At 36.2% G+C, this 24782-nt stretch overlaps 2 protein-coding genes across 5 annotated transcripts; both read left to right on the top strand.

The window, feature by feature from the left end:
* The first annotated feature begins 1601 nt into the window (after window positions 1-1601).
* Window positions 1602-10501, top strand: LOC113161846 (C-type lectin domain family 4 member M-like). 4 transcript variants are annotated; one of them, XM_033325903.1, is made up of 7 exons: window positions 1602-1817; window positions 1928-2041; window positions 2158-2375; window positions 7853-8120; window positions 8522-8661; window positions 9151-9251; window positions 10266-10501. In XM_033325903.1, the coding sequence occupies exons 1-7, from the start codon at window positions 1631-1633 to the stop codon at window positions 10405-10407; spliced, it is 1170 nt and encodes a 389-aa protein (XP_033181794.1). In that variant the 5' UTR covers window positions 1602-1630; the 3' UTR covers window positions 10408-10501. The 4 variants fall into 4 exon arrangements, with proteins under 4 accessions (XP_033181794.1, XP_033181795.1, XP_033181797.1 ...); XM_033325904.1 differs by lacking the exons at window positions 7853-8120; window positions 8522-8661; window positions 9151-9251; window positions 10266-10501 and adding exons at window positions 2980-3122; window positions 3827-3927; window positions 5545-5751 and having other exon boundaries at window positions 2158-2559; XM_033325905.1 differs by lacking the exons at window positions 1602-1817; window positions 1928-2041; window positions 2158-2375 and adding exons at window positions 7004-7382; window positions 7492-7605 and having other exon boundaries at window positions 7719-8120.
* A 1314-nt stretch (window positions 10502-11815) lies between these two features.
* LOC117152839 lies at window positions 11816-12894 on the top strand. The gene is made up of 3 exons (XM_033325917.1): window positions 11816-11985; window positions 12113-12178; window positions 12287-12894. The coding sequence occupies exons 1-3, from the start codon at window positions 11832-11834 to the stop codon at window positions 12892-12894; spliced, it is 828 nt and encodes a 275-aa protein (XP_033181808.1). The 5' UTR covers window positions 11816-11831.
* Window positions 12895-24782: the final 11888 nt, after the last annotated feature.

Genomic DNA, 24782 nt, shown 5'->3' with positions numbered 1-24782 from the left:
TGCACCTGCATGACAATGTTTCCCATTTTGTAAAAATAGATGCATGCATACATACCACACTTGAACCAACTTCACCTGAAACAGTTGAGCCTTGTCTTCTAAAGATGTATAACCACATGGTTTCAGTTGTACCAGTAGAGTTCACATTATTTCAGATTTACCAGTAGACAGGAACAATGCCTCACAGCACAGGTGGTGTTGAATTTTTCAATACTAACCTAAAAATTCATGACCACAATTTTAACTAGTTGGACATCGAGTTACAGTGCTTATATAAAAAGTATTCACCCTCTTGGATTCATCTTTTATTGACATTGTAGATCAATCGTGGTCAATAAAAGTTGACGACATTGACAAGAAAATTATGAAAAATACCTTATTAATGTCAATGTAATGTACTTCTACAAAGTAATGTCAATTAAATAAAAATATATAAGGTGAAATCAATGTTTACATTAATATTCACATTCTTTAAAATGACTGACCTAATCCAAAAGAGATTCAGATATTTGGTGCTAGTAGCCTCACAATTAGTAAAATGGGTATCACCAGAGTGAAGTACCTGTGTCTTATGTGAATGCAGTATAAAGACACTTGTATCTGAAAGGTCCAGTCACTGGTTAATCAGTATTGCTGGCTACTATTACACCATGAAGACAAAAGAACACTCCCAGAAACTCAGAATAGGTCCTTGAAAAGCGCAAGTCAGGGGATGGTTACAAAAAAATCTCTAAGACACTGAACATCCCCTGAAGTTCAGTGAAATTTATCATGAAGAAATAGAAGGAACATGGCACATGTCTAAGTCTGCCTAGAGTAGCCTGTCCACACAAACTGAGTGATTTTACAAGAAGGTGACTAGTGAGAGAGGCCATTAACACACCTTTCTGAGGAAGTTATAAGCATTAGCAAACTGAGAAAGGAGCGACTATGCATACAACAACTCTTTCGGGTTCTTTACCAGTCAAAGCTTTATGGGAGAGTGACAAGAAGAAAGCCACTGTTGAAGCAAACTATAGGCAAAATATAGGACAATCCTGGAGGATAATCTTATTCATTCAGAAAATTTGTTTTCCAGCAAGACAATGACCCGCAGCAGAACACAGAAATCGTGAGCAAGGTGAATGTTCTGGACTGGCTGAGTCACAGCCCAGACTTCAATCCAATAGAGAATTTGTGGATGGACTTGGACGTTCACATCCAATCCCCACGCAAACTGACAGAACTTGAGCAGTTTTGCAAAGAAAAATGGCATCAAATTCCAGTGTCCAGATGTGTAGGTCTAATTGAGACCTATCTAAACAGACTCCATGCTGTGATTGCAGCCAAAGGTGCATGTACTCAATACTGACCTGAAGGGGGCACTGTAAAAACAAAGCAAATACAGTACATGGTCTGGTTTTTAGTTAATGAATGAAAAAAAGGGCTGTTATGGTGATTGTGCCAATTTAATACTGCTTAATGGCTCTGTGATTTCCTTTATTTCCTTCCCTTTAACAAAAGCTGAATAACTACGTAACCTCTGTTCTTCCCTATTTCTAGATAAAAGCCAGAACTATAAATGATAAAAATCGTATCATTCCAAACAGAGCAGAGAACATTTCATTTGTGTTAGAAGTCAGAGAACACTATGTCTGAGGATATCTACGCCAAACCAGATCTCAACAAGAAAGTAAGATTTCAGAAAAGCGAGAATGAGGACAAAAATGAAGAAGTAGGTGACAGCATGGATAATACTGTTATTTATGACAACTGCTGGATACAGGGGAGTACACCACCAAACAAAGAGGACAACAACACTGAGAAGCCAGAGCAAAGTACTAACTATCTGTCTGTCTGTCCTGTCTGGTGCCAATTTACATTGGACACTGTATACATGGGACATATGTGAAGTATCTCATATCTCACTGTTTATTTGTGTTTTCAGTTATTTCAGCCGATGTAAATTCAAGAAAGAAGAATCTTGTCAGAGCTGCTGCTGTGTTTCAGTTGCTGCTGTGTCTTCTCCTCCTGGCTGTAGTCATTGTCCTGGTGGTCCTATGTAAGTTTTCATTAATTCATTTATTGTTATTATACATTATCCAATATAGCAATAGTGGTGTGATTATTTACAAACATCACTTTGATCCTTCACATATTGGATGCCTGCTGCGTTAGTGATTGAAGGCAAAAGTCTCAACAACAATCTGATCACAGAGAGAGATAAACTACAGACAAGTTACACTGAAATGAAAACCCTCAACACCAACTTGACCATGGAGAGAGACAAAATTAAAATTCTCAGTGCCAACCTGACAACCGAGAGAGACAAACTACAGATACGTTACAGTGAAATAAAAACCCTCAGCACTAACCTGACCATGGAGAGAGACAAACTACAGACAAGTTACACTGAAATAAAAACCCTCAGCACTAACCTGACCATGGAGAGAGACAAACTACAGACAAGTTACACTGAAATGAAAACCCTCAACACCAACTTGACAATGGAGAGAGACAAAATGAAAACCCTCAACTCCAACCTGACCAAACAAAGAGATGATTTACAAATGAAGCTTGGTGAGTGAAAAAGTGAATAATGTTGATTAAAGAAATTGTTTGACGTTAGAAAAATACCTGTATTTATTTTATTTCAGAGCATTAAACAAAACGATTCATAAGATTAGGAATGTTAAAGCTAATTAAAAGTTGTAATTTCATAATTTTTTGTTTAATTGTTAGAAAAACTGAAGCTTAAAATCTAAGAAATGTTCAAAGGACCATTTTCCAGAAACCAACACAAACTCCAGAAAGTTCCTGCTAACAGCCAAGAATTTGTTTAATTACTTTTAAACAGCTAAATGTCCTTTTACACCTTTAAACAGAGAAGATATAACATGTTCTTTAATGAGCTTTAGCATTGCTGGGAGATAGATTCCGATTTATTTGAACTGTGCTAAGCAGTGTTGTGATTAAAAGCATTTTGTGTTGTTTAAACAGAAACAATGTGTCCTGAAAGATGGATTAAGTTCGGCAATAGTTGCTACTTTACTAACACCTCAATGGGAGATTGGAGCAACAGCAAAAGTTCCTGTGAAAATCTTGATGCACAGCTGGTGATCATAAATAGTCAAGAAGAACAGGTCAGTGACCTAAAAAGTTTGTTATAGGCACACTCTGTAGTTTAATGGTACAAAACTACAAAACCTACTACTCTCTCCAATATAGTCATTTGAATATTATATGTATATTATAATAAATATTGAACCAAAATAATAACTGAGAGTGATTAGAGACGGATATAAAACAACCCCATTGATTCAGTAATAGATTAAGAATAATAAATATGAATCTAATGTGATTTTATATATGATAGAACATTTGATATTCAACATTTTAAAAATACAGAAGAGAAAACACAGATCTGCATAAATAAAACAGGTTAAGTCTCTCTTAAATAAAAAATTATAATATTTAATAATAATAAAGAGAATCAAACTGTTCATAATAACTTCCACAAAACTGTTGAAGTGAACAATATGTTAAAAAGAAGGAGGGACATGAAAACCTGTGAATATTGTTACTGACAAAGTTCACTCTAAATTTTTAATCTTCTGTTCTTTGTCACAGCAGATATTTAAAATTCTCAGAGTAGGAAAATCACAGGTTTAACTAAAGACTTTAACAATGTCTCTGTTCTGTTTATTACATCTATATAATTGTTGATTCTTTACACCAGTAATTTAAATCATGTTAAATAGAGGACCTGATAAATAGTTAATCAAGAAAAAGAAAAGGAAAATAACTGACTCACTAACAGTCACCTGAACGCCTCTTTGAAATCTAGAGATTCCTGAATTCGTTGGGTGTAGAAGCCTGGATTGGTCTGACTGATCAAGAGAGAGAATCAGTCTGGAAATGGGTCGATGGAACAGTGGTCAACACAAAGTAAGACTTTCTTTGTTATTGACTTTCACTGATTCACTGTGTGATTGTGTAACATTCAAAAGACAAATAGGACCTCCTTCACTAACTGATAAAGAGTAATGCCTTGAGAACATTAAAACCAGTAGTCTTACCTTGAAGACCCATTGGAAGACAACAAATGTCATATTGACGCCTCTCTCATTTCTCCCATCTTCAGTGTCATGTGTATATCGGCCGATGGCAGCCATGAATTATTAACATCATAATTTAAATGATAAATAGAGACAATATGTGTTTCTCTGTGTTATTCATATCATCACAATGCCTCACAAAATTATTTCTGCTTTTGCAGAAAATGAATGGGATTGACCTTTAAGTCACACCTTGATAAGCATGCTGCTTTATATATTAGGAGACGTGTTTTAAACTCTATTGTGGATTATACAGGGAGACAATAGAGAGAAGTTAGTGTAGGAGAAATATGATCTCTCTTGCTTATTCCAGTCAGAACTCTGGCTGCAGCATTTTGGATTAACTAGAGGCTTTTTAAGGAGTTATTAGGACAAACTATTAATAATGAATGACAATAGTCCAGTCTGGTAGTAACAATCGTATGGAATAGTTTTTCAGCATCACATTGAGACGGGAGGCTCCTAATTTTACCAACATTCCTCAGGTGAAAGACAGCAGTTCTAGAGGCGTCTTTTACAGTATATATCATGTACAGGAGATATCCTGGTCAAAGATAACTTCCTCATACTATTACTTGAGACCAATGCTTTGTCATTTAGGGTAATAGACAATTTAGGTAAAGGATCAACAAACATATAGATGTAATAAACAGAATAGAGATATTGTTTAAGTCATTAGATAAATCTGTGATTTTCCTACCCTAAGAATTCAAAATATCTGCTGTGACAAAGAACAGAAGCTTGAAAATCATATAGAACGTTCTCAGTAACAATATTCACAGGTCTAAAAATTTTTTTCATGTCCCTCCTTTACAATAAGATGGTAAATGGTCCGCACTTATATAGCACTTTTCTACCCAGCTGGTACTCAAAGCGCTTTACACTGCGTCTCATTCACCCATTCGCACACACAAGCACACACACAATGACTCATCGACACACACCGATGGAACAACTGCTATGCAGCTGACCTGACTCACCGAGGGCCACTTAGTGTTCAGTATCTTGCCCAAGGACATTTTGGCATGTGACGTGGCAGCTGGGAATCGAACTGCTCTACCTATTGATCAACAGCCACCCCTTAGATTTCACTCTTAGATTGATGTCTAAGACTAGACATCATCTGGCTCTGATTGAGAGACAGTGATCTTTCTCAAATATGTTAGACACCAGAAACAGATCTGTGCTGGTACATTAGATCATCAGTAAGATAGATCATAGAGTCAATCAGATAGTCGGCAAACACAGATGTTGAACATCCTGCATTAGCTCTAATAAACTGACTGAACTGATCCAGAGTAAATGTTATTCCTAGAGTTAAATTGTTTCATCATCAAGATCTGATTCCCAAACTAAATAAATGTGCTTTTGTATTTGTTCATATTTTGAATCATCATCTAGAAAAAATAATATGCTCAGAAAGTTTCTTCCCCCCTTTTCAATCTAGGTACTGGAGAGCGAGCCAGCCAGATAATTGGGATGGAATTGAAAATTGTGCTGCGATTTCAACTGGTTTTCCTCCTCTATCTAACTGGAATGATTTACCCTGCACTATACAAAGAAGATTTATTTGTGAGAAATTATAGAAATAAATTCAATGTAAAGTAATACATATCTGTGCTTTGTTTTCCATATATAAGTCAATTTAATTAAATGTTCAGTTGCTAATTATTTGTTGTTGAAATAAAAACTTACATTAAATGTGTTTGACTGAGATGGGACCTTATTCACTGTATGACTCAGTAATGTAGCATATGATATGATTGACATAAAATAATACAAACATGTTAACTAGAGGAAACAGTTGCAGAGACACAAGTTAGACAGTATGATATTCAATAGGTTTATTAACAAGGTGAGAGGAACATTTCTGTAACAAACTTCTCAGGACCACCAATGACATTACATTTTTCTTGCGTAAGGGAGCATGTATACCTCAGCACACAACTGATACAAACATACTCCAAGAATCTAACACATACAGTTCTTCTTATGGATTTCAGATGGGAGGGAGATATTTTTCTGTTTCTAACTAAACGTAACAAATGGCATTTGTGACAATGCAGTTGGTTCTCGTCTCAAGTTGACTTGAATGCCAGATCATCCTAGCTGCCTCCCTAAGATATCTTAGGCTAAAGGCAAGTTTCACAAGAGTTAGTTTCAAATATACACTTGAGAGAGGGAGGGATATCTCTCTTTATCATTAATTCTACAACTATCTAATAGATTATATAAAACACTACACTACAACTTAAATACACATTCAACAACATCACCATGACACATGATGCTCCACCACCGTGATATTCTGCCAAAAATGACTGGAAACTACACTCTTCCTCGTTGCTCTCTTGTTCTTTCGGCCTCTGAGTTATTGTTTCTGGCGTTGTCTTTGTTTTACAAAACATCACCTTTCCTGTGTACGTTTCTTACTTGTGTAGAATATTAAAGTATGTGTAAACGTGTATCTGCTTGCAGTTGTTCAGTACCTTTGACTGCAGGACTGTTTGTTTTGGCTTAGTGTGGAATTTGTCTTCATTTTCATAAATGTTTTCTGAGCTTCTTCTCTTCCTTTTCCACTTGTTATTTTGGCCTGATGGTCCCTCCACATTGACATAAACGTCCAACAGCTGGTCCATAATGTTTCCCTGTACTCCCAGTTCAAATTGGTCGTAAGGCGACTGAGAGCCTTCTGAACTTGTGAGTTATCATTCTAAACTGTGCTTTCTCTACTCAGCAGGAAACTGAGGGCTGGTGGGATGAATAATTGTAGTTGACCACTTTGTCCACTTTGACCACACTACAGCTGATATAGTTGAGACTTGTCTTAGTTGGACAAGTCGGACATTAATTTATAAGAGTACATCCTCAAGTTTTTAGTTACAGTTATACATAAAAAAACAAAAGGCTGTTATGGTGATTGTGGTAATATAATACTGCATAACGGCCCAGTGATTTCCTTTATTTTCTTCCCTTTAACAAAGGCTGAACAACTATGTAACCTCTGTTCTTCCCCATTTCTAGATATAAGACTGACCGTGGCATCGTGAGAAATAGAGCAGAGAACATTTCATTTGTGTTAGAAGTCAGAGAACACTATGTCTGAGGATATCTATGCCAAACCAGATCTCAACAAGAAAGTAAGATTTCAGAAAAGCGAGAATGAGGACAAAAATGAAGAAGTAGGTGACAGCATGGATAATACAGTTATTTATGACAACTGCTGGATACAGGGGAGTACGCCACCAAACACAGAAGACAACACCACTGAGAAGCCAGAGCAAAGTACTAACTATCTGTCTGTCTTTCTGTCTGATGCCTATTTACATGGGACACTGTATATATGGGACATATATGAAGTATCTCATATCTCACTGTTTATTTGTGTTTTCAGTTATTTCAGCCGATGTAAATTCAAGAAAGAAGAATCTTGTCAGAGCTGCTGCTGTGTTTCAGTTGCTGCTGTGTCTTCTCCTTCTGGCTGTAGTCATTGTCCTGGTGGTCCTATGTAAGTTTTCAATTTATTTATTTTTATTATACAATATCCAATACAGTAAAAGTTGTGTAATTACTTACAAACGTCACTTTGATCCTTCACATATTGGATGCCTGCTGCGTTAGTGATTGAAGGCAAAAGCCTCAACAACAGTCTGATCACAGAGAGAGACAAGCTACAGACAAATTACACTGAAATAAAAACCCTCAACAGCAATCTGACTATGGACAGAGATAAACTAAAGACAAGTTACACTGAAATGAAAACCCTCAACACCAACCTGACAATGGAGAGAGACAAAATGAAAACCCTCAACACCAACCTGACAATGGAGAGAGACAAAATGAAAACCCTCAACACCAACCTGACAACCGAGAGAGACAAACTACAGACAAGTTACAGTGAAATGAGAAGCCTCAACACCAACCTGACCCAAAAGACAAGCCAGCTGGAGAAAGAAAGAGACTCTTTGATGGCCAACAACACCAACCTGACCAAACAAAGAGACGAATTACAAATGAAGCTTGGTGAGTGAAAATTTGAAAGAAATCGTTTGACAGAAAAATACCTTTGTTTATTTAATTTCAGATCTTAAGTCAAGAAGATTCATAAGATCTGTAATGTTAAAGCTAATTAAAAGTTATAATTTTATACTTGTTGTTTAATTGGTACAAAAACTGAAGTTTAAAATCTGAGAAATGTTCAAAGGAACATCTTCCAGGCAACCAACACAAACTCCAGAAAGTTATTGCTGATAGCCAAGAATTTAAACAATTACTTTGAAACAGCTATTTGTCATTTTACACCTTGAAACAGAGAAGATATATCATGTTCTTTAATGAGTTTTAGCTTTGCTGGGATAGATTCAGATTTATTTGAACAGTGCTAACCAGTGTTGTGATTAAAGCTATTTTGTGTCATTTAACAGAGACGTGTCCTACAAAATGGAATAAGTTTGGCAATAGGTGCTACTTTCTTTCACCCTCAATGGGAGATTGGAGCAACAGCAAAAAGTCTTGTGAAAATCTGGATGCACAGCTGGTGATCATAAGTAGTGAAGAAGAACAGGTGAGTAAACTAAAAATAAGTATGTATATATATATATATATATATATATATATATATATATATATATATATATATATATATAATAAACGTCAATATCAATGTCAATATAAATAATATAACTGTTCACAATAACTTCCACAAAACTGCAAAAGTGAACAATATAAAAAAGAAGGGGGGATATGAAAACAGAACTGTGAAAACTGTTACTGAAAAAGTAGATTTTTCAGAAAGTTGATTTTTAATCTTCTGTTCTTTGTTACAGCAGATATATTATGATTCTTAGAGTAGGAAGATCACAGGTTTAACTACTGACTTCAACAATGGCTCTGTTCTGTTTATTACACCTATATATTTGTTAATTCTTTACACTAGTGATGTAAATTACGCTAAATAGAGGGCTTGATAAATAGTTAATCTGTTAAAAAGACAAAAAAAGTAAAAATCTAAATAACCAGCTGGCAGTCACCTGAAAGCCTCTTTGAAATTTAGAAATTCATCACCTCGTTGGGTGTAGAAGCCTGGATTGGTCTGACTGATCAAAATACACACCCAGTCTGGAAATGGGTCGATGGAACAGTGGTCAACACGACGTAAGACTTTTTCAGTTTCTTTGTTATTGACTTTCACTGTTATTGATTGTGTAACATTTAAAAGACAGGGACACAAATAGGACCTCCTTCATTAACTGACATGCCTTGAGACCATTAAAGCAGGTAGTCTTGTTGTGAAGAGTAGGAAAGTCAAATCACATAGTGACACCTATCTCCCTACTCTCTCTTCTCCAGTGTCATGTGTATGCCAAACGGTGGTCTGTGGTGTTAAGACATTTACATTATGACATAAATGAGGAAATAGACTCAGTGTGTGTTGCTCTGGGTTATTTACCATTTGTCAGCTTGAGAACATGTTAGAGACATTTGTAATGAGATAATGCCGGATTCAGAGATCATGGACCATCAGCAGATCTTTGATGTTGTACTGTTGTACCTTTACTTTGTGCCAAGGTGTATTCTTATTATATTTGTCCTTCTAAGCTAAAAAGTTAGAGGTTATAAAGTACAGGAATCCCAAAAACTGGGATTATTATTCAGATCATTATTATTATTATCATCATGATTATTATTATTATAAGACAACAGTGGAGAGAAAAACTTCCTTTAACAGAAGAAACCTCCAACAAAGCCAGGCTCAGGATGAGCGGCCAACTTCCTTTACTTTGGTGGGGATGTGTGGAAAGAGGAGAGAGAAAAGAACAGCAGGCAACAACAAGCAGCAAAAGCACTGGGCAGGTTTATAGGAACAGCAACTGCAAACAGAAGATATACAGCTCCAAGGCCAAGACTAAAGGAGAAGAGCTCAGTGTATCATGTCCACCAGTAGACTAATCTATAGCAGCATAACTAAGAGATGGTTCAGAGTCACCTGATCCTGCCCTGACAAAACCCACAGAGGGGAGGAGATGTTGGGAGGTCCCATGTTAGCTATTTGATGGCAAGCATCAAGATCTGATTCCCAAATGAAATAAATGCACTTTTTTATTTGTTTATTTTTATAATCATCAATATCTAGAAACCCATAATAACATGCTCTTTTTTCATATCTAGGTACTGGAAAAAAGACCAGCCAGATAATTATATGAACAATGAACATTGTGCTGAGATTTCAACTGGCGGTTATTCATCTAACTGGAATGATTTACCCTGCACTGACAATGTAAAGTTTATTTGTGAGAAAGTATTGACATAAAATCAATGTATTGTTACAGTTTATGCTCTGGGAGCTGATTTCACATTTGTTTTGCTTACACACATGTAAAATTACAAAACATTGAAGTTATATATCTGTGTGCTGTGTTTTCCATGTATAAGTGAATTCATTTAAATGTTCAGTTGTCATTTATTTGTTGAAGAAATAAAACTAACAGTAAATTAATGTGTTTGACTAAAATGAGATGAACTTATTTACTCTATGACTGAGTGATGGAGCCAAGGGGTCCTGTTGTACAAAATTGGACATTTCAGTGCATTTGAATGTAGACACAGAGTATGTAGTACACTTCCTCCTTTTCACTTTTTCCTGTTTAGTCCAATCCTCTCCCAGAACGCTCCATTCAGAATCCTTCACATTGTCGACATAGACTGAGGCTGACATCACACAGTCCCACCTCGAGCTTTGTACAAATAAAAACTCCAAGCCAGAAACTGCTCATCTTTTTGATACAGACAAACACAGCAAATGTTTGTGACTGCTGGATTCACTTCAAGACTAGAGTTAATAAACTATCAGAGATGTAACCTGGACCTTGAGGAGGGAGATCCAGACCCAACGGCTGTGAGGGAGTCAACACATATGTAAGTTACTCAAATATCTCCCAGATCATCAGCTGAAAGAAAGCTCTTTAATTCAGATTCAGCAGTCTCACAATATTTCCTCCCTCTGTAACACTTCCTATGTTCTGTTATTTAGAGGATTGCTGACAGATGTTGCTGAATGCTGACAGATGTTTGTTATTTTATCTACTTTTATCAGTTTCTATTAGTGAGGGCAGGCTGAACAGACAGCTTTTTGTGGGATAGATAGATTCTCGTGCTTTTGAACGGTGCCAAGCTAAAACAGCGCATTGCATTCACCAAAGAAAAAAGAATTGAAGACCAGCTCTTAAAATTATGACTCAGTATCTAATTTGGAGGACTCTTGGAGGAGGTGGTTGAGAGGAGGATGCTGCACATGCTGTTGAACATCACGGAGAGCAGCTCACTTCCTTTTTAAAGCCTGCTGGTCAAACAGCAGAGCAGTTTTAGTCAGAGCTGGAGAAGTCTCTAACTTTGTTTATTGTTTATTATTATTATGAGTTTCTAGATATTTATGATTATAAAATAAACTAAATTTATATTATATAATATAATAATATATAGTGATATTATTTTGGCCATATCTGACTTTTTTTGGTGTTGCAATGTCACATCTTATTTACAGCAATTGCAGGTCATTAGTCCTCATAGCTCATATAGTTCCTCAGTTTTCTTCCTGTTATTAAAATCTAAGCAGTTATACAACCTCAAAACTTCCCTACACCATTTGGCTTTAATGTCCTTATAAAAATGCTAAAACACAGTTTGATGGGTGCATTCGAAAAGTTGAGGTGATACAGCACCAAAGGTTATACAGTGATGTGTGAGAATACCAAACCAGACCTTACTGGAAACATTAGATTTCAGAGAGGTAGGAATGAGGACAGAAACACAGACAAGATTTATGAAAACACCTATGTAGAGGAAAGTACACCTTCGAAATTACAGGACATTACTGAAGACCGATGGCAAAGTAAGTGTATGTGTATGTGTATCTGTATGTCTGCCTGTTTCCTATGTTGAAAATGGGTAATGATTATACAGTGCAACTTCTATTTATATTCATACATTTTATTATGCCATTTTTTATTTAAAAACAGCAGCTGTCCATAGTATTTTTAGAGTTGGTAACAAAAGACTTGCTGTCATGGTCCTGGTGGTCCTATGTAAGTTTTATAAATCCATATATTCCTAATAATAACTGTAAACAATTACCCACATATATGATGTAAGTTATTTCTGATCCTTTCCATGCTGGACCTTTGCTGTGGCAGTGATTCAAGATAAGTTCCTCAATGCGAACTTGAGCAGTGAGAAAGATAAACTTCAGACAAGTTACAGTGAAATGCAAACTATCAACACCAAACTGACCATGGAGAGAGACAAGCTACAGACAAGTTACACTGACATTAAAACCTTCAACACCAACCTGACAATGGAGAGAGACAAGCTACAGACAAGTTACAGTGAAATAAAAATCCTCAACACCAACTTGACAATGGAGAGAGACAAGCTACAGACAAGTTACACTGACATAAAAACCTTCAACACCAACCTGACAATGGAGAGAGACAAGCTACAGACAAGTTACACTGACATAAAAACCTTCAACACCAACCTGACAATGGAGAGAGACCAACTACAGACAAGTTACAGTGAAATGAAAATCCTCAACACCAACCTGACCATGGAGAGAGACAAAATGAAAACCCTTAGTGCCAATCTGACTAAGGAGAGAGATAAACCTCCGTCAAGTTACATTGAAATAAGAAGCCTCAACACCAATCTGACCCAAAAGACAAGTCAACTGGAGAAAGAAAGAGAGGGCCAAGAACACCATCCTGACCAAACAAAGAGACGAATTACAAATGAAGCTTGGTGAGCTAAAATGTGAATAATGTTGATTAAAGAAATTGTTTGACATTAGAAAATTACCTGTATTTATTTTCTTTTACAGCACTTACAACTTCAGGAATGTTGAAGCTAATTAAAAGTTATAATTTTATACTTTGTTGTTTAATTGGTACAAAAATTGAAGTTTAAAATCTGAGAAATGTTCAAAGGACCATCTTCCAGAAAACCAACACAAACTCCAGAAAGTTACTGCTAAGAGCCAAGATTTTATTTAATTATTTTTAAACAGCTAAATGTCCTTTTACACCTTGAAATTAAGAAAATGTGACATGTTCTTTAATGAGCTTTAGCATTGCTGGGAGATAGATTCAGATTTATTTGAACTGTGCTAAGCCGTGTTGTGAATGAAGGTATTTTGTGTTGTTTAACAGAGACAACTAAAAAAGTTTGTTATAAATACACTCTGCTGCTCTTACTGTAGTTGCCATGGTACTAGATTACAAAGCCCACTAATCTCTCCAAATGAGTCACTTGAATATTATATGTATTATAAGCAGATTGTTTTATAGTATACTAACCAAAATAATAACTGGGAATATATAGAGACGAACCCCATAATCTAGCCACAGGGGTTGCAAGCCAGTGACTTCTGTGCCGGTCCCAAGCCCGGATAAATAGAGAGGGTTGCGTCAGGAAGGGCAAACGCCGTAAAAATTGCCCAAATAACCATGCAAATCATTCACAAGACTTTCATACTGGATCGGTCGAGGCCCGGGTTAACAACGACCGCCACCGATGCTGTTAACCTACAGGGTGCCGGTGGAAATTTGACTACTGTTGGTCGAAGAAAGAGGGGAGGCAGAAGGGTCAGTGGGCAGAGAGAGAAGGGAAAAGGCAGGAACATAGGTTTGAGAATAGGGACTCTTAACGTTGGCACGATGACAGGGAAAGGCAGAGAGCTGGCAGACATGATGGAGAGAAGAAAGGTAGATGTTCTGTGTGTGCAGGAGACAAGGTGGAAGGGCACGTAGTATTGGAGGAGGATACAAACTGTTCTACCATGGTGTGGATAGGAAGAGAAACGGGGTAGGAGTGATCCTGAAGGGGGAGTTTGTGAACAATGTTCTAGAGGTGAAAAGAGTCTCAGACAGGGTGATGAGCATAAAGCTAGAAATTGAAGGGGTGATGGTGAATGTAGTCAGTGGGTATGATCCACAAGTTGGCTGTGAGTTAGAAGAGAAGGAGAGATTCTGGAGTGAGTTTGATGAGGTCATAGAGAGTATCCCCAGAGGAGAGAGAGTTGTTGTTGGAGCAGACTTCAATGGGCATGTTGGTGAGGGCAACAGAGGTGATGAGGAGGTGATGGGCAGGTTTGGTGTAAAGGAAAGGAATCTGGAAGGACAGATGGTGGTGGACTTTGCTAAGAGGATGGAAATGGCTGTAGTCAACACCTACTTCCAGAAGAGAGAGGAACACAGAGTGACATACAGAAGTGGAGGTAGGAGTACGCAGGTGGACTACATCCTTTGTAGACGAGGTCATTTGAGAGAGGTTAGTGACTGCAAAGTGGTGGTAGGAGAGAGTGTAGCCAGACAGCACCGCATGGTGGTGTGTAAGATGACTCTGGAGGTCAGAAAGAAGAAGAGAGGGAAGACAGAGAAGAAGACCAAGTGGTGGAAGCTAAAGAATGAAGAAACTTGTGAGGAATTCAGGCAGAAGTTGAGACAGGTTCTTGGTGGTCAGGATGAGCTTCCAGATGACTGGGAAACTACAGCAGAGGTTATCAGGGAAACGGGTAGGAAGGTGCTAGGTGTGTCATCTGGAAGAAGGAAAGAAGGTAAAGACACTTGGTGGTGGAATGAGGAAGTACAGGAATGCGTCCAGAGGAAGAGGTTAGCTAAAAGGAAGTGGGATGTAGAAAGGACTGAGGAAAGTAGACAGGAGTAAGTCAAGGTCTTATGATCAAAGAAATGTGTTTTTGTATTTGTTTATATTTATAAGTATTATTATTATCATTATCTAGAAACCTTAAATAACATGCTGTCAATTTATTTTATTATTATTATTATTATTATTATTATAATAATAATAATAATAATAATAATAATAATTATTATTATTATTATTATTATTATTATTATTATTATTATTATTATTATTATTATTATTATTATTATGTTGTTGTTGTTGTTGTTGTTGTTTTTCATATCTAGGTACTGGAGAACGAGCCAGCCAGATAACTATAAGAATAATGAACATTGTGCTGAGATTACAACCGAAGGTTATTTATCTAACTGGAATGATTTACCCTGCACTGTACAATTAAAGTTTATTTGTGAGAAAGTATTAACATAAAATCAATGTATTGTTACAGTTTATGCTCTGGGAGCTGATTTCACATTTGTTTTGCTTCCACATATGTAAAATTACAAAACATTAAAGTAACATATCTATCTGCTGTGTTTCCCATGTATAAATCAATTCATTTAAATGTTGTATTTGTTGAAGAAATAAAAACTAAAACAAATGGTACTGTAGTGCAGAAACAGGAGTAAAAGAAGTCTGAAGAGAGCTAAATATGTGTTGAACAGTTCAATGCTAGTTGGACTATTGTTTTAATAATAATAATAATAATTATGTATACTTTATTCATCCCCTTGGGGAAATTCGTTTTGGACAGCTGCCAGACTGAGTCGGCGCTACTACAGTGTTTCAGTGTCTTGTCCAAGGACACCTCAGCAAGTAGCCAGGAGGAGCCGGGAATCAAACCACTCAACCTGGGGTCCGTAGGCGACTGCTCTGCCACCTGAGCTACTGCCGCCGATTATATTAGTTAAAAAGGAAGTTCAAAGAAGTGCTACTGTGACTTCTTATAAGTGCTAATCTGGTTCGTGTGATGGTTGTTGCTCCTTTAGTGTAAGTAAGTGGTGATTTGATGTTTTTCTGTTTAATACCTGTTTATTCTGAAATTATCTAATAGATTAAATAAAACACTGCACTAAAACTTAAATTCACATTTGATAACATCACCATGACACACAACGCCCCACCACGTCACATTCTGATTCTTGAATGGAAACTAATCTCTTCCTATTTACTTTCTTGCTCCTTCACCCGCTGCATTATTGTTCCTGGCTTTGTTTTTGTTTTTTGTGCCGTCCCCTTTCCTGCCATACGTGTAAGAATATTAAGGTATGTGTAAACCCCTTGTTGATTCTTCTGTTATATTATAGATTACATCAACTCTATTACATGTTAAGTCATATGATTAATTATACCAAATAGTCAAACCCTTAAAGAGGTCCAGTTGTGCAAAATACACTTTTTGGACATTTCGGTGCATTTCAATGACTCTAGGGTGAATGTAGACACCGAGTCTCGAGTACACTTTCCCCTTTTCACATTTTCCTGTTTAGTCTGAGCCTCTCCCAGAACGGTGCATTCAGAATCCTTCTAGATGTAGACAAAGACAGCAGTCTCTCATATTCTCCCATACTCTAAGAACCTGAACAATCTGAATTTATTTGTTTTTGACTGTTATTTAGTCGATTTACTTTATTGTTATTTAAAGGATTCAGCTCGTGCTGCTGTTACACTGTGTTGCTGAATGCTGACAGAAGTTTGTTATTTTATCTACTTCAGTTTCTATTAGTAAGGGCCGGCTGAACAGCTTTGTGTGGTAGATAGATTGTTGTTCTTTTGAACGGTGCCAAGCTGGAGAAGCGCATTGTGTTTAACAAAGAAAACATAATTGGAGACCGGATCCGGATCTATAATTATGATTTGCTATCTCGTGGATACAAGTTAATATATGGTTTAAATATCCTGAACTTGTAATTATGAGATACTATGTTATATTATAACATTACACTATAATTACATAATATTAATATTACAGGTTTACCTGAGTACAAAGTGTCTTAAATAGACACAATTGACACGAACATGGATGCTGAGATTGACAGACATGTTGACACTATAGCAGATCAGCAGATCACATTTCATATCAATTTAGTTTGTCATAGGAATGTATGCACTAAAACAAGTTAGGACCTGGACTTCTTAAAGATCTTTGAGGGTTTCCTCCTAACTCTAACCACACAAATGGTTTTAATTTACCAGTCTTCTGGGGCAGCAGCATCAGAGCCAAGGAAGGAAGACTGGCTGTGTGCTGGGGACTCTTGGAGCAGGTGGTTGAGAGGAGGATGCTGCACATGCTGTTGAACATCATTGAGAGCAGCTCAGTTCCTTTGTTAAAGCCTGCTGGTCAAACAGAGGAGCAGTTTTAGTGAGAGCTGAAGTCTCTGACTTGACTCTGACTCTGAAGATACAGGAAGTCATTCCTGCCAACAGCCATCACTCTGCTCCAACCTAGCCAAACTAGCTGGTGACAACATTCAGTAGCTCATTATACTGTATGATATGCATTTCTACATTCCTTGGTATCATCTCCACATACAACTTCATAGAATGTTTAATAGCTTCTTGCTTATCCTGAGGATTTGACAACTGTGTCAAACTTAAGATGCAATTTTTTTCTGTCTTGTTCTCTCAGATGTTATAGAAATGTATTTTTCATGTGAATTTTTTTCTTCCCAGAAGGATTAATAAAGCATCTATTGATTACATACACATACCTGCACACAGCAGACAGGTAGCTGTGCATCAATTCCATTCAAAGAAAAACACTCCTCCAGGTTTGTGCAGAGGTGTAGTTATATTTATTTGAGCTTTAATTTCCACAAAGTCTGCTGCCATTTACAGCTCAGAGGAACACAGCACAACATATTAAGCCAAGCTGCCATAATATGTTACATTTCTTCACATAATGTACCAGTAGGGTTTTAAAGGTATTGTCAAGTATTTTTTTATTTTTATTATTTTCCAAGGTTTCAGATACCTGTGGTGCTGGTTCCTTCCTGGGTGTAGAACATAAGCTGGTATTTCAGTAGGTGTGGTTCGTGAATTTACAGCAAGCACTAAGGACACTAAAGTGGCGATGACCTTGTAGTCGTCTGGTTGCTCAGGCTGTGCACACAGGTCCTCTGGTGACAGGTTCACAAAAACATTCTCAGAGATGATTCATAATCCACACACCATCTGTATCACTGTAATTTGCATATTTTCTTTGACCAATGTTTATTTATTTTATTTAAACTGTTCTAAATGTATCACAGAGTGTAAAAACTACAGTAAACATCACATGTAAATTACAAAGGTGTTGTTGATAAAAAAGAAAATAATAAAGCCATATAAAATTTACAGTATGAGAGCTCAGTCCTCTTTGGTTTGGCTCCACTTTTTTCTTTCTGGTCTTTGATAAGATGGTGTCCAGCTGATGTTTTTGCTTGTGATAAGTGAAGATTTTCAATGTAATACACCGTCGACCATGGAGTCTTCAAATAGACAGAATGCCTGGAAAGTCCTGAGATTTCATTGTACCCTGCAAATCTTTAAGACACCTTGTGCCAGATGCAGAAAATCAGCAAAACACAACCAAGCTTCCCCGTGTTTCATTGTTTTGCTTAATTTTTGCCTCTGTGAACATAGAGCTGATGTGACTTGACAAAATGTTCTAGTTTTGTCTCATTTGTCCAAACAACATTCTCCCAGAAGCTTTGTGGCTTGTTAATATACATTTTCTTGTTTTATAAGATGATGAGAGAAGTACTGCAAGAAATCAGGAGCTTCAGCATCATGTGAGACCAGAGTGTGACCTGCAGCTTCAACTCAAGTTCTCATAGAACAAAGTCTATCCCTACCTTCAGGAGAAAGTTAAATAGCCATTAATATTTCTCATCTTACTACACCTGATAAAAGAAGTCAATGAACTCAATATATGCACACAGAACTGCCATGGTCAGTGCATGTGGCTGTCAACAGGAACTTGGCGTCTCTAAATATCAGTATAGAAAATCAGGTTCACTGTTCCTAAAATGTATGAAAAGGAGATCAAACAGCTTATTCTGAGTTCTGCAGAGAAGTTAACACACAATATGAGATAGTATAGCATGTATGTATAGCAGAGAAAAAAATCAACAAAAGGGAAACAACATGTTAGAGTAGGAACCTCACAGGTGTGCATTTGCCTTAAGGCCATACATTTTTTTCATTAATTGTAATAAACAAATTTATAATACAATATGGTGAGACTATTTTGGTCATATCTCACAGTCCTACATACAGCTCACTATATTGTAAAAAACCTCTTCTGATTTGCACATTGGATCACAGATAATGTTAGCACGTATGTCCTTCAGTTGGCTAGATTTTTATTTTTACTATGTAAATATATTGCATACCCTGTCCTATACTTTTGCTTTTGTGGAGAAGTTGTATGTGACATTTATTTTCCTGGCTACGGCAAACATATTTTGAAAATAGCAAAATGAGTTTTTCCAATATATGGACAAACTCATAAGTCACTCTTCTTCTTCTCAAGATCTGAACAAACTGTGGATTTATTTCTTTTTGATAGAGAAGTCCAATATATAAGCATGTATGTAAAGTTCCGACCAGTTCATTGATGCTGGATAAATGTCAGGACTGAAGATCAAAGATGGACTACTTGTTTTTTGTTTTTTTTTTCTTGGGTTAGCTTTTTGAATGTAACCACGTTAACTGCAAAGTAATGCTAAATGACTAACATGACTAACATTAGCTTTTCTCAAACTTAGAAAAATTCAGGCAAATTACACAGAGGGGCAGTCAGGACGTCCTGGAGACATTGTGTGGAATTTTTACCACTATTTTTATGGCAGTGCTGGATTGTATGGTTATAACGTGGCATGTTCATCTGACACCGTCATAATATAGTGCAGCTAAGCTGTGTCTAGTGCCACCACAGAATCTCTGTGATCCTGCTGTTGTCTCTTTATAACTTGTAGTGTCTCTGTTTTTTGTTTTTTATTTTCAACCTTGATTCACGGTTCATTAAAGAACCAGTCGCTTTTGGAGAGTCTGCACACATTTTCAGACCTGCGGCTCACTATCTAAACGGATAGTGTACAGGCACATTTTGGGGACTTCAAAGAATAGTTTTTTTAATCTCCAAAAGAGGCAGAATTTAGGCACTTAAGAAAAATTGAGAAGAATGAATGTCCATAATTTTGCCACGTACGTTTTTGGTGTTGCATTATCACCTCATATTTACAGCAATTGCAGGTCACCAGTCCTCCATCATGGTTCACATGGTTCCTCAGTTTTATTCCTGTTATTAAAATCTAAGCACTTATACAACCTCTAAACTTCCCTACACTGCACGGCTTTAGTGTTTTTATATAAATGCTAAAACACAGTTGGATGGGTGCAATCAGATAGTTGAGGTAATACAGCACCACAGGTTGTACAGTGATGTGTGAGAATACAAAACCAGACCTTACTGGAAAAGTTAGATTTCAGAGAGGTAGGAATGAGAACAAAAACACAGAGATTTATGAAAACACCTATATAGAGGAAAGTACACCATCGGAATTACAGGACACTACTGAAGACCGATGGCAGGGTATGTGTATGTGTATGTCTGCCTGTTTCCTATGTTGTATATGGGTAATGTTTATACAGTACAATTTTTATTTATATTCATACATGTTGTTATGCTATTTTGGATATGAAAACACCAGCGGTCTTTTACAGTTGGTAACAAAAAAAATTTACTTTCAGGGAATAGTAGTTCAAGAAAGTGGCCTCTTGTGCTTCTGGTGCTGCTGTGTTTTCTCCTCCTGGCTGCTGTCATAGTCCTGGTGGTCCTATGTAAGTTTTATAAATCCATATATTCCTAATAATAACTGTAAACAATTACCCACATATATGATGTAAGTTATTTCTGATCCTTTCCATGTTGGAACCTTGCTGTGGCAGTGATTCAGGATATATGCCTCAATGCGAAACTGAGCAGTGAGAAAGAGAAACTACAGACAAGTTACAGTGAAATGAGAAGTCTCAACACCAACCTGACCCAAAAGACAAGCCAACTGGAGAAAGAAAGAGACTCTTTGATGGCCAACAACACCAACCTGACCAAACAAAGAGACGAATTACAAATGAAGCTTGGTCAGTGAAAATGTGAATAATCTTGATTAAAAAATGGTTTGAAAAATACCTGTATTTTTTTTTTTTTTTTGTTTCAGAACATTAGCCAAGAAGATTCATAAGATCCGTAATGTTAAAGCTAATTAAAGTTATAATTTTATACTTGTTGTTTAATTGGTACAAAAGCTGAAGCTTAAAATTGAAGAAATGTACAAAGGACCATCTTCCAGGCAACCAACACAAACTCCAGAAAGTTACTGCTGACAGCCAAGAATGTATACAATTATTTTAAAACTTAAGCTAAATGTCCTTTTACACCTTGAACCAGAGAAGATGTGAGCTTTGCTGGGAGATAGATTCAGATTTATTTGAACAGTGCTAACTATTGTTGTGGTTAAAGGTATTTTGTATTGTGTCCTTTAACAGAGACGTGTCCTACAAAATGGATTAAGTTTGGCAATAGCTGCTACTTTCTTTCCCCCTCAATTGGAGGTTGGAGCAACAGCAAAGGTTCCTGTGAAAATCTTGATGCACAGCTGGTGATCATAAATAGTCAAGAAGAACAGGTGAGTAAAAAAGTTTGTTATAGGCACACTCTACACTTTAAATTGCACTAAAGAACAAAACCTACTACACTCCCCAAATGAATTACTTGAATATTATATATATTACAGTATAATGAATATTATTTTATAGTATACTAACCAAAATAATAACTCAGTGTGATTACACACAGATATAAATCAAGCCCATGTATTCAGTAATGGATTAAGAATAATAACTATTAATTTAATGTGATTTTATATGTGATAGAATATTTAACATTCAACATTTTAAATATACAGAAGAGAAAACACAGATCTGCATAAATAAAACAGGTAAATTCTTCCTGAAATATAAAAACGCAAATATACGTAAAGAGAATCAAACCGTCCACAAAACTGTACAAGTGAACAATATGAAAAAAAGAAAGAAGGGACATGAAAACAGACCTGTGAATATTGTTCCTGAGAGAGTTCATTCAGATTTTTAAACTTCTGTTCTTTGTCACAGCTGATATTTTAAATTCCTGAACGCCTTTTTGTAATCTAGATATTCCTGAGTTCGTTGGGTCTGGATGTCTGGATTGGTCTGACTGATCAAAATACACAACTAGTCTGGAAATGGGTCGATGGAACAGTGGTCAACACAACGTAAGACTTTTTCAGTTCCTTTGTTATTGACTTGCGTGACGTTCAAAAGAACAGAGAGACAAATGAGCCTCCTTCATTAACTGATAAACAGTAATACCTTGAGAACATTAAAACCTCCAGTAGTCTTACCATGAAGCCTTACTGGAATACAACAAATCCTATGATGATGCCTCTCTCATTTCTCCCATCTTCAGTGTCATGTGTATATCGGCCGACAGTGGCCATGAATTATCATAATTTAAACGAGAAATAGAGACAGTATGTGTTTCTCTTTGCTCATATTGTCACAATGCCTCACAAAGTGATTTCTGTTCATATAGAAAATGAATGGGATTGACCTTTAAGCCACACCTTGCTCAGCAGGTCTTTAGCTTCAGGTCCTAAAATCAATCCCAAAGTCACAGCAAGCCATCTCAAGGCACTTTACTGTGTAAGGTTTAAGACCTTATAAAATATAACTGTATACAGAATTATGTACAAAACCCAACAACTCTTTGCTGCTGCTTTATATATCAGGAGACGTGTTTTAAACTCTATTGTGGATTATACAGGGAGACAACAGAGAGAAGTTAGTGTAGGAGAAATATGATCTCTCTTGCTAATTCCAGTCAGAACTCTGGCTGCAGCATCTCGGATTAACTGGAGGCTTTTAGGGTTATTAGGACATCATATTAATAATGAATTACAATAGTCCAGTCTGGTAGTAACAATCGTATAGACTAGTTTTTCCCCATCACTTTGAGACAAGAGGCTCCTAATTTTACCAATATTCCTCAGGTGGAAGACGGCAGTTCATGTACAGGAGATATCCTGGTCAAAGATAACTCAGATTCTTCATAGTATTACTTGAGGCCAATGCTTTGTCATTTAGGGTAACAGACAATTTGGGTAAAGAATCAACAAATATATAGATGTGATAAACAGAATAGATATATTGTTTAAGTCATTAGATAAATCTGTGATTTTCCTACCCTAAGAATTCAAAATATCTGCTGTGACAAAGAACAGAAGGTTGAATATCACAATGAAGTTTCTCTGTAATAATATTCACAGGTCTAAAAGCCTCATTTACTTTTATCTGTTTTCATGTCCCTCCTTCACAACATGAATAGACATAATCTCTCTCTGATTGAGAGAGTGATTGTTCTCAAATAAGTTAGAACCAGCAACAGATCTGTGCAGGTACATTAGATCATCAGATAGATCATAGAGTCTATCAGATAGATAAACACAGATGTTGAACATCTTGCATTAGCTCTAATAAACTAACTAAAAAGAACTGAACTGAAATTTTATTCCTAGAGTTAAACAGTTTTCATAACAATCATCAAGTCTGATTCCCAAACTAAACAAATGTGCTTTAGTATTTGTTTATATTTATAATCATCACCCAGAAAACCATAATATGCTCAAAGTTTCTTCCCCCTTTTCTATCTAGGTACTGGAGAGCGAGCCAGCCAGATAATTGGGGTGGAATTGAATATTGTGCTCAGATTTCAACTGGTTTTCCTCCTCTATCTAACTGGGATGATTCATACTGTTTGAATCTAAAGAGATTTATTTGTGAGAAAGTATTGAAATAAAATCAATGTATTGTTATATGCTCTAGGACTGATTCCACATCTGTTTTGCTTAAACACATGTAAAATAACAAAACAGTAGAGTAATACGTATCTGTGCTGTGTTTTCCATATATAAGTGAATTCAATTAAATGTTCAATTGTTATATTATTTGTTGTTTAAATAAAAACTAACATAAAATTAATGTGTTTGACTGAGATGGGACCTTATTCACTGTATGACTCAGTGATGTAGCATATGATTATTACTGACATAAGATAATATTGTTACAAACATGCTAACTAGAGGAAACAGTTGCAGAGACACAAGTTAGACAGTATGATATTCAATAGGTTTATTAACAAGGTGAGAGGAACATTTCTGTAACAAACTTTGTTTAGAGATTGAGATGTTGAGATGATTGATTGAGATGAGACAATAGTTCAATGTCTCTTGCATAAGGGAGCATGTATACATCAGCACACGACTGATACAAACATACTCCAAGAATCTAACACATACAGTTCTTCTTATGGATTTCAGATGGGAGGGAGATGTTTTTCTGTTTTTAACTAAAGACTCAACACATGGCAGTTGTGACAATGCAGTTGGTTCTCATCTTGAAATCCATGCTGGAGCATCCTATCTGACTCCCTAAGATAAAAGTTTGGTCACAAGGGCAAAGGCAAGTTTCACAAGAGTCACTTTAGGTTTAGTGTGACTATACATTTTCATAAGAGAAATAAATGTAAAAGGATAACTCTCTCTATTTTTCTAACATTTCCCTACTGTTTATACTTTTACATACAATGGAAACCCTAACAATGAAAATAAAAATAAAAATCACACACGAAATAAAAATCATAACAGTAACTTATCAAATTCAAAGAAGTGAGTGTATGATCCCTTTTCAATACAATACAATAAAACACGAAAAGGAAAATTAAAAGAAAATCAACAATAAAATCATCACATATTACTGTGTACTTTTACATTGCTATCAGCATATAACACTCTGTTAGGTTTTCATAATACACATCATCAAATGTTCACTTCAGTATCAGGAGACTTAGAACTCAATTTAATGTGGATTTTATTATTTTTGTCATAAGGTTCTGATTCTCGTCAGCGA

The sequence above is a fragment of the Anabas testudineus genome, chromosome 1 (genome assembly GCF_900324465.2).
Source record: "Anabas testudineus chromosome 1, fAnaTes1.2, whole genome shotgun sequence".
Lineage (NCBI taxonomy): Eukaryota > Metazoa > Chordata > Actinopteri > Anabantiformes > Anabantidae > Anabas > Anabas testudineus.
Note: the sequence above shows the minus strand (reverse complement) of the source record. Positions and strands in the feature narration are given on the sequence as shown.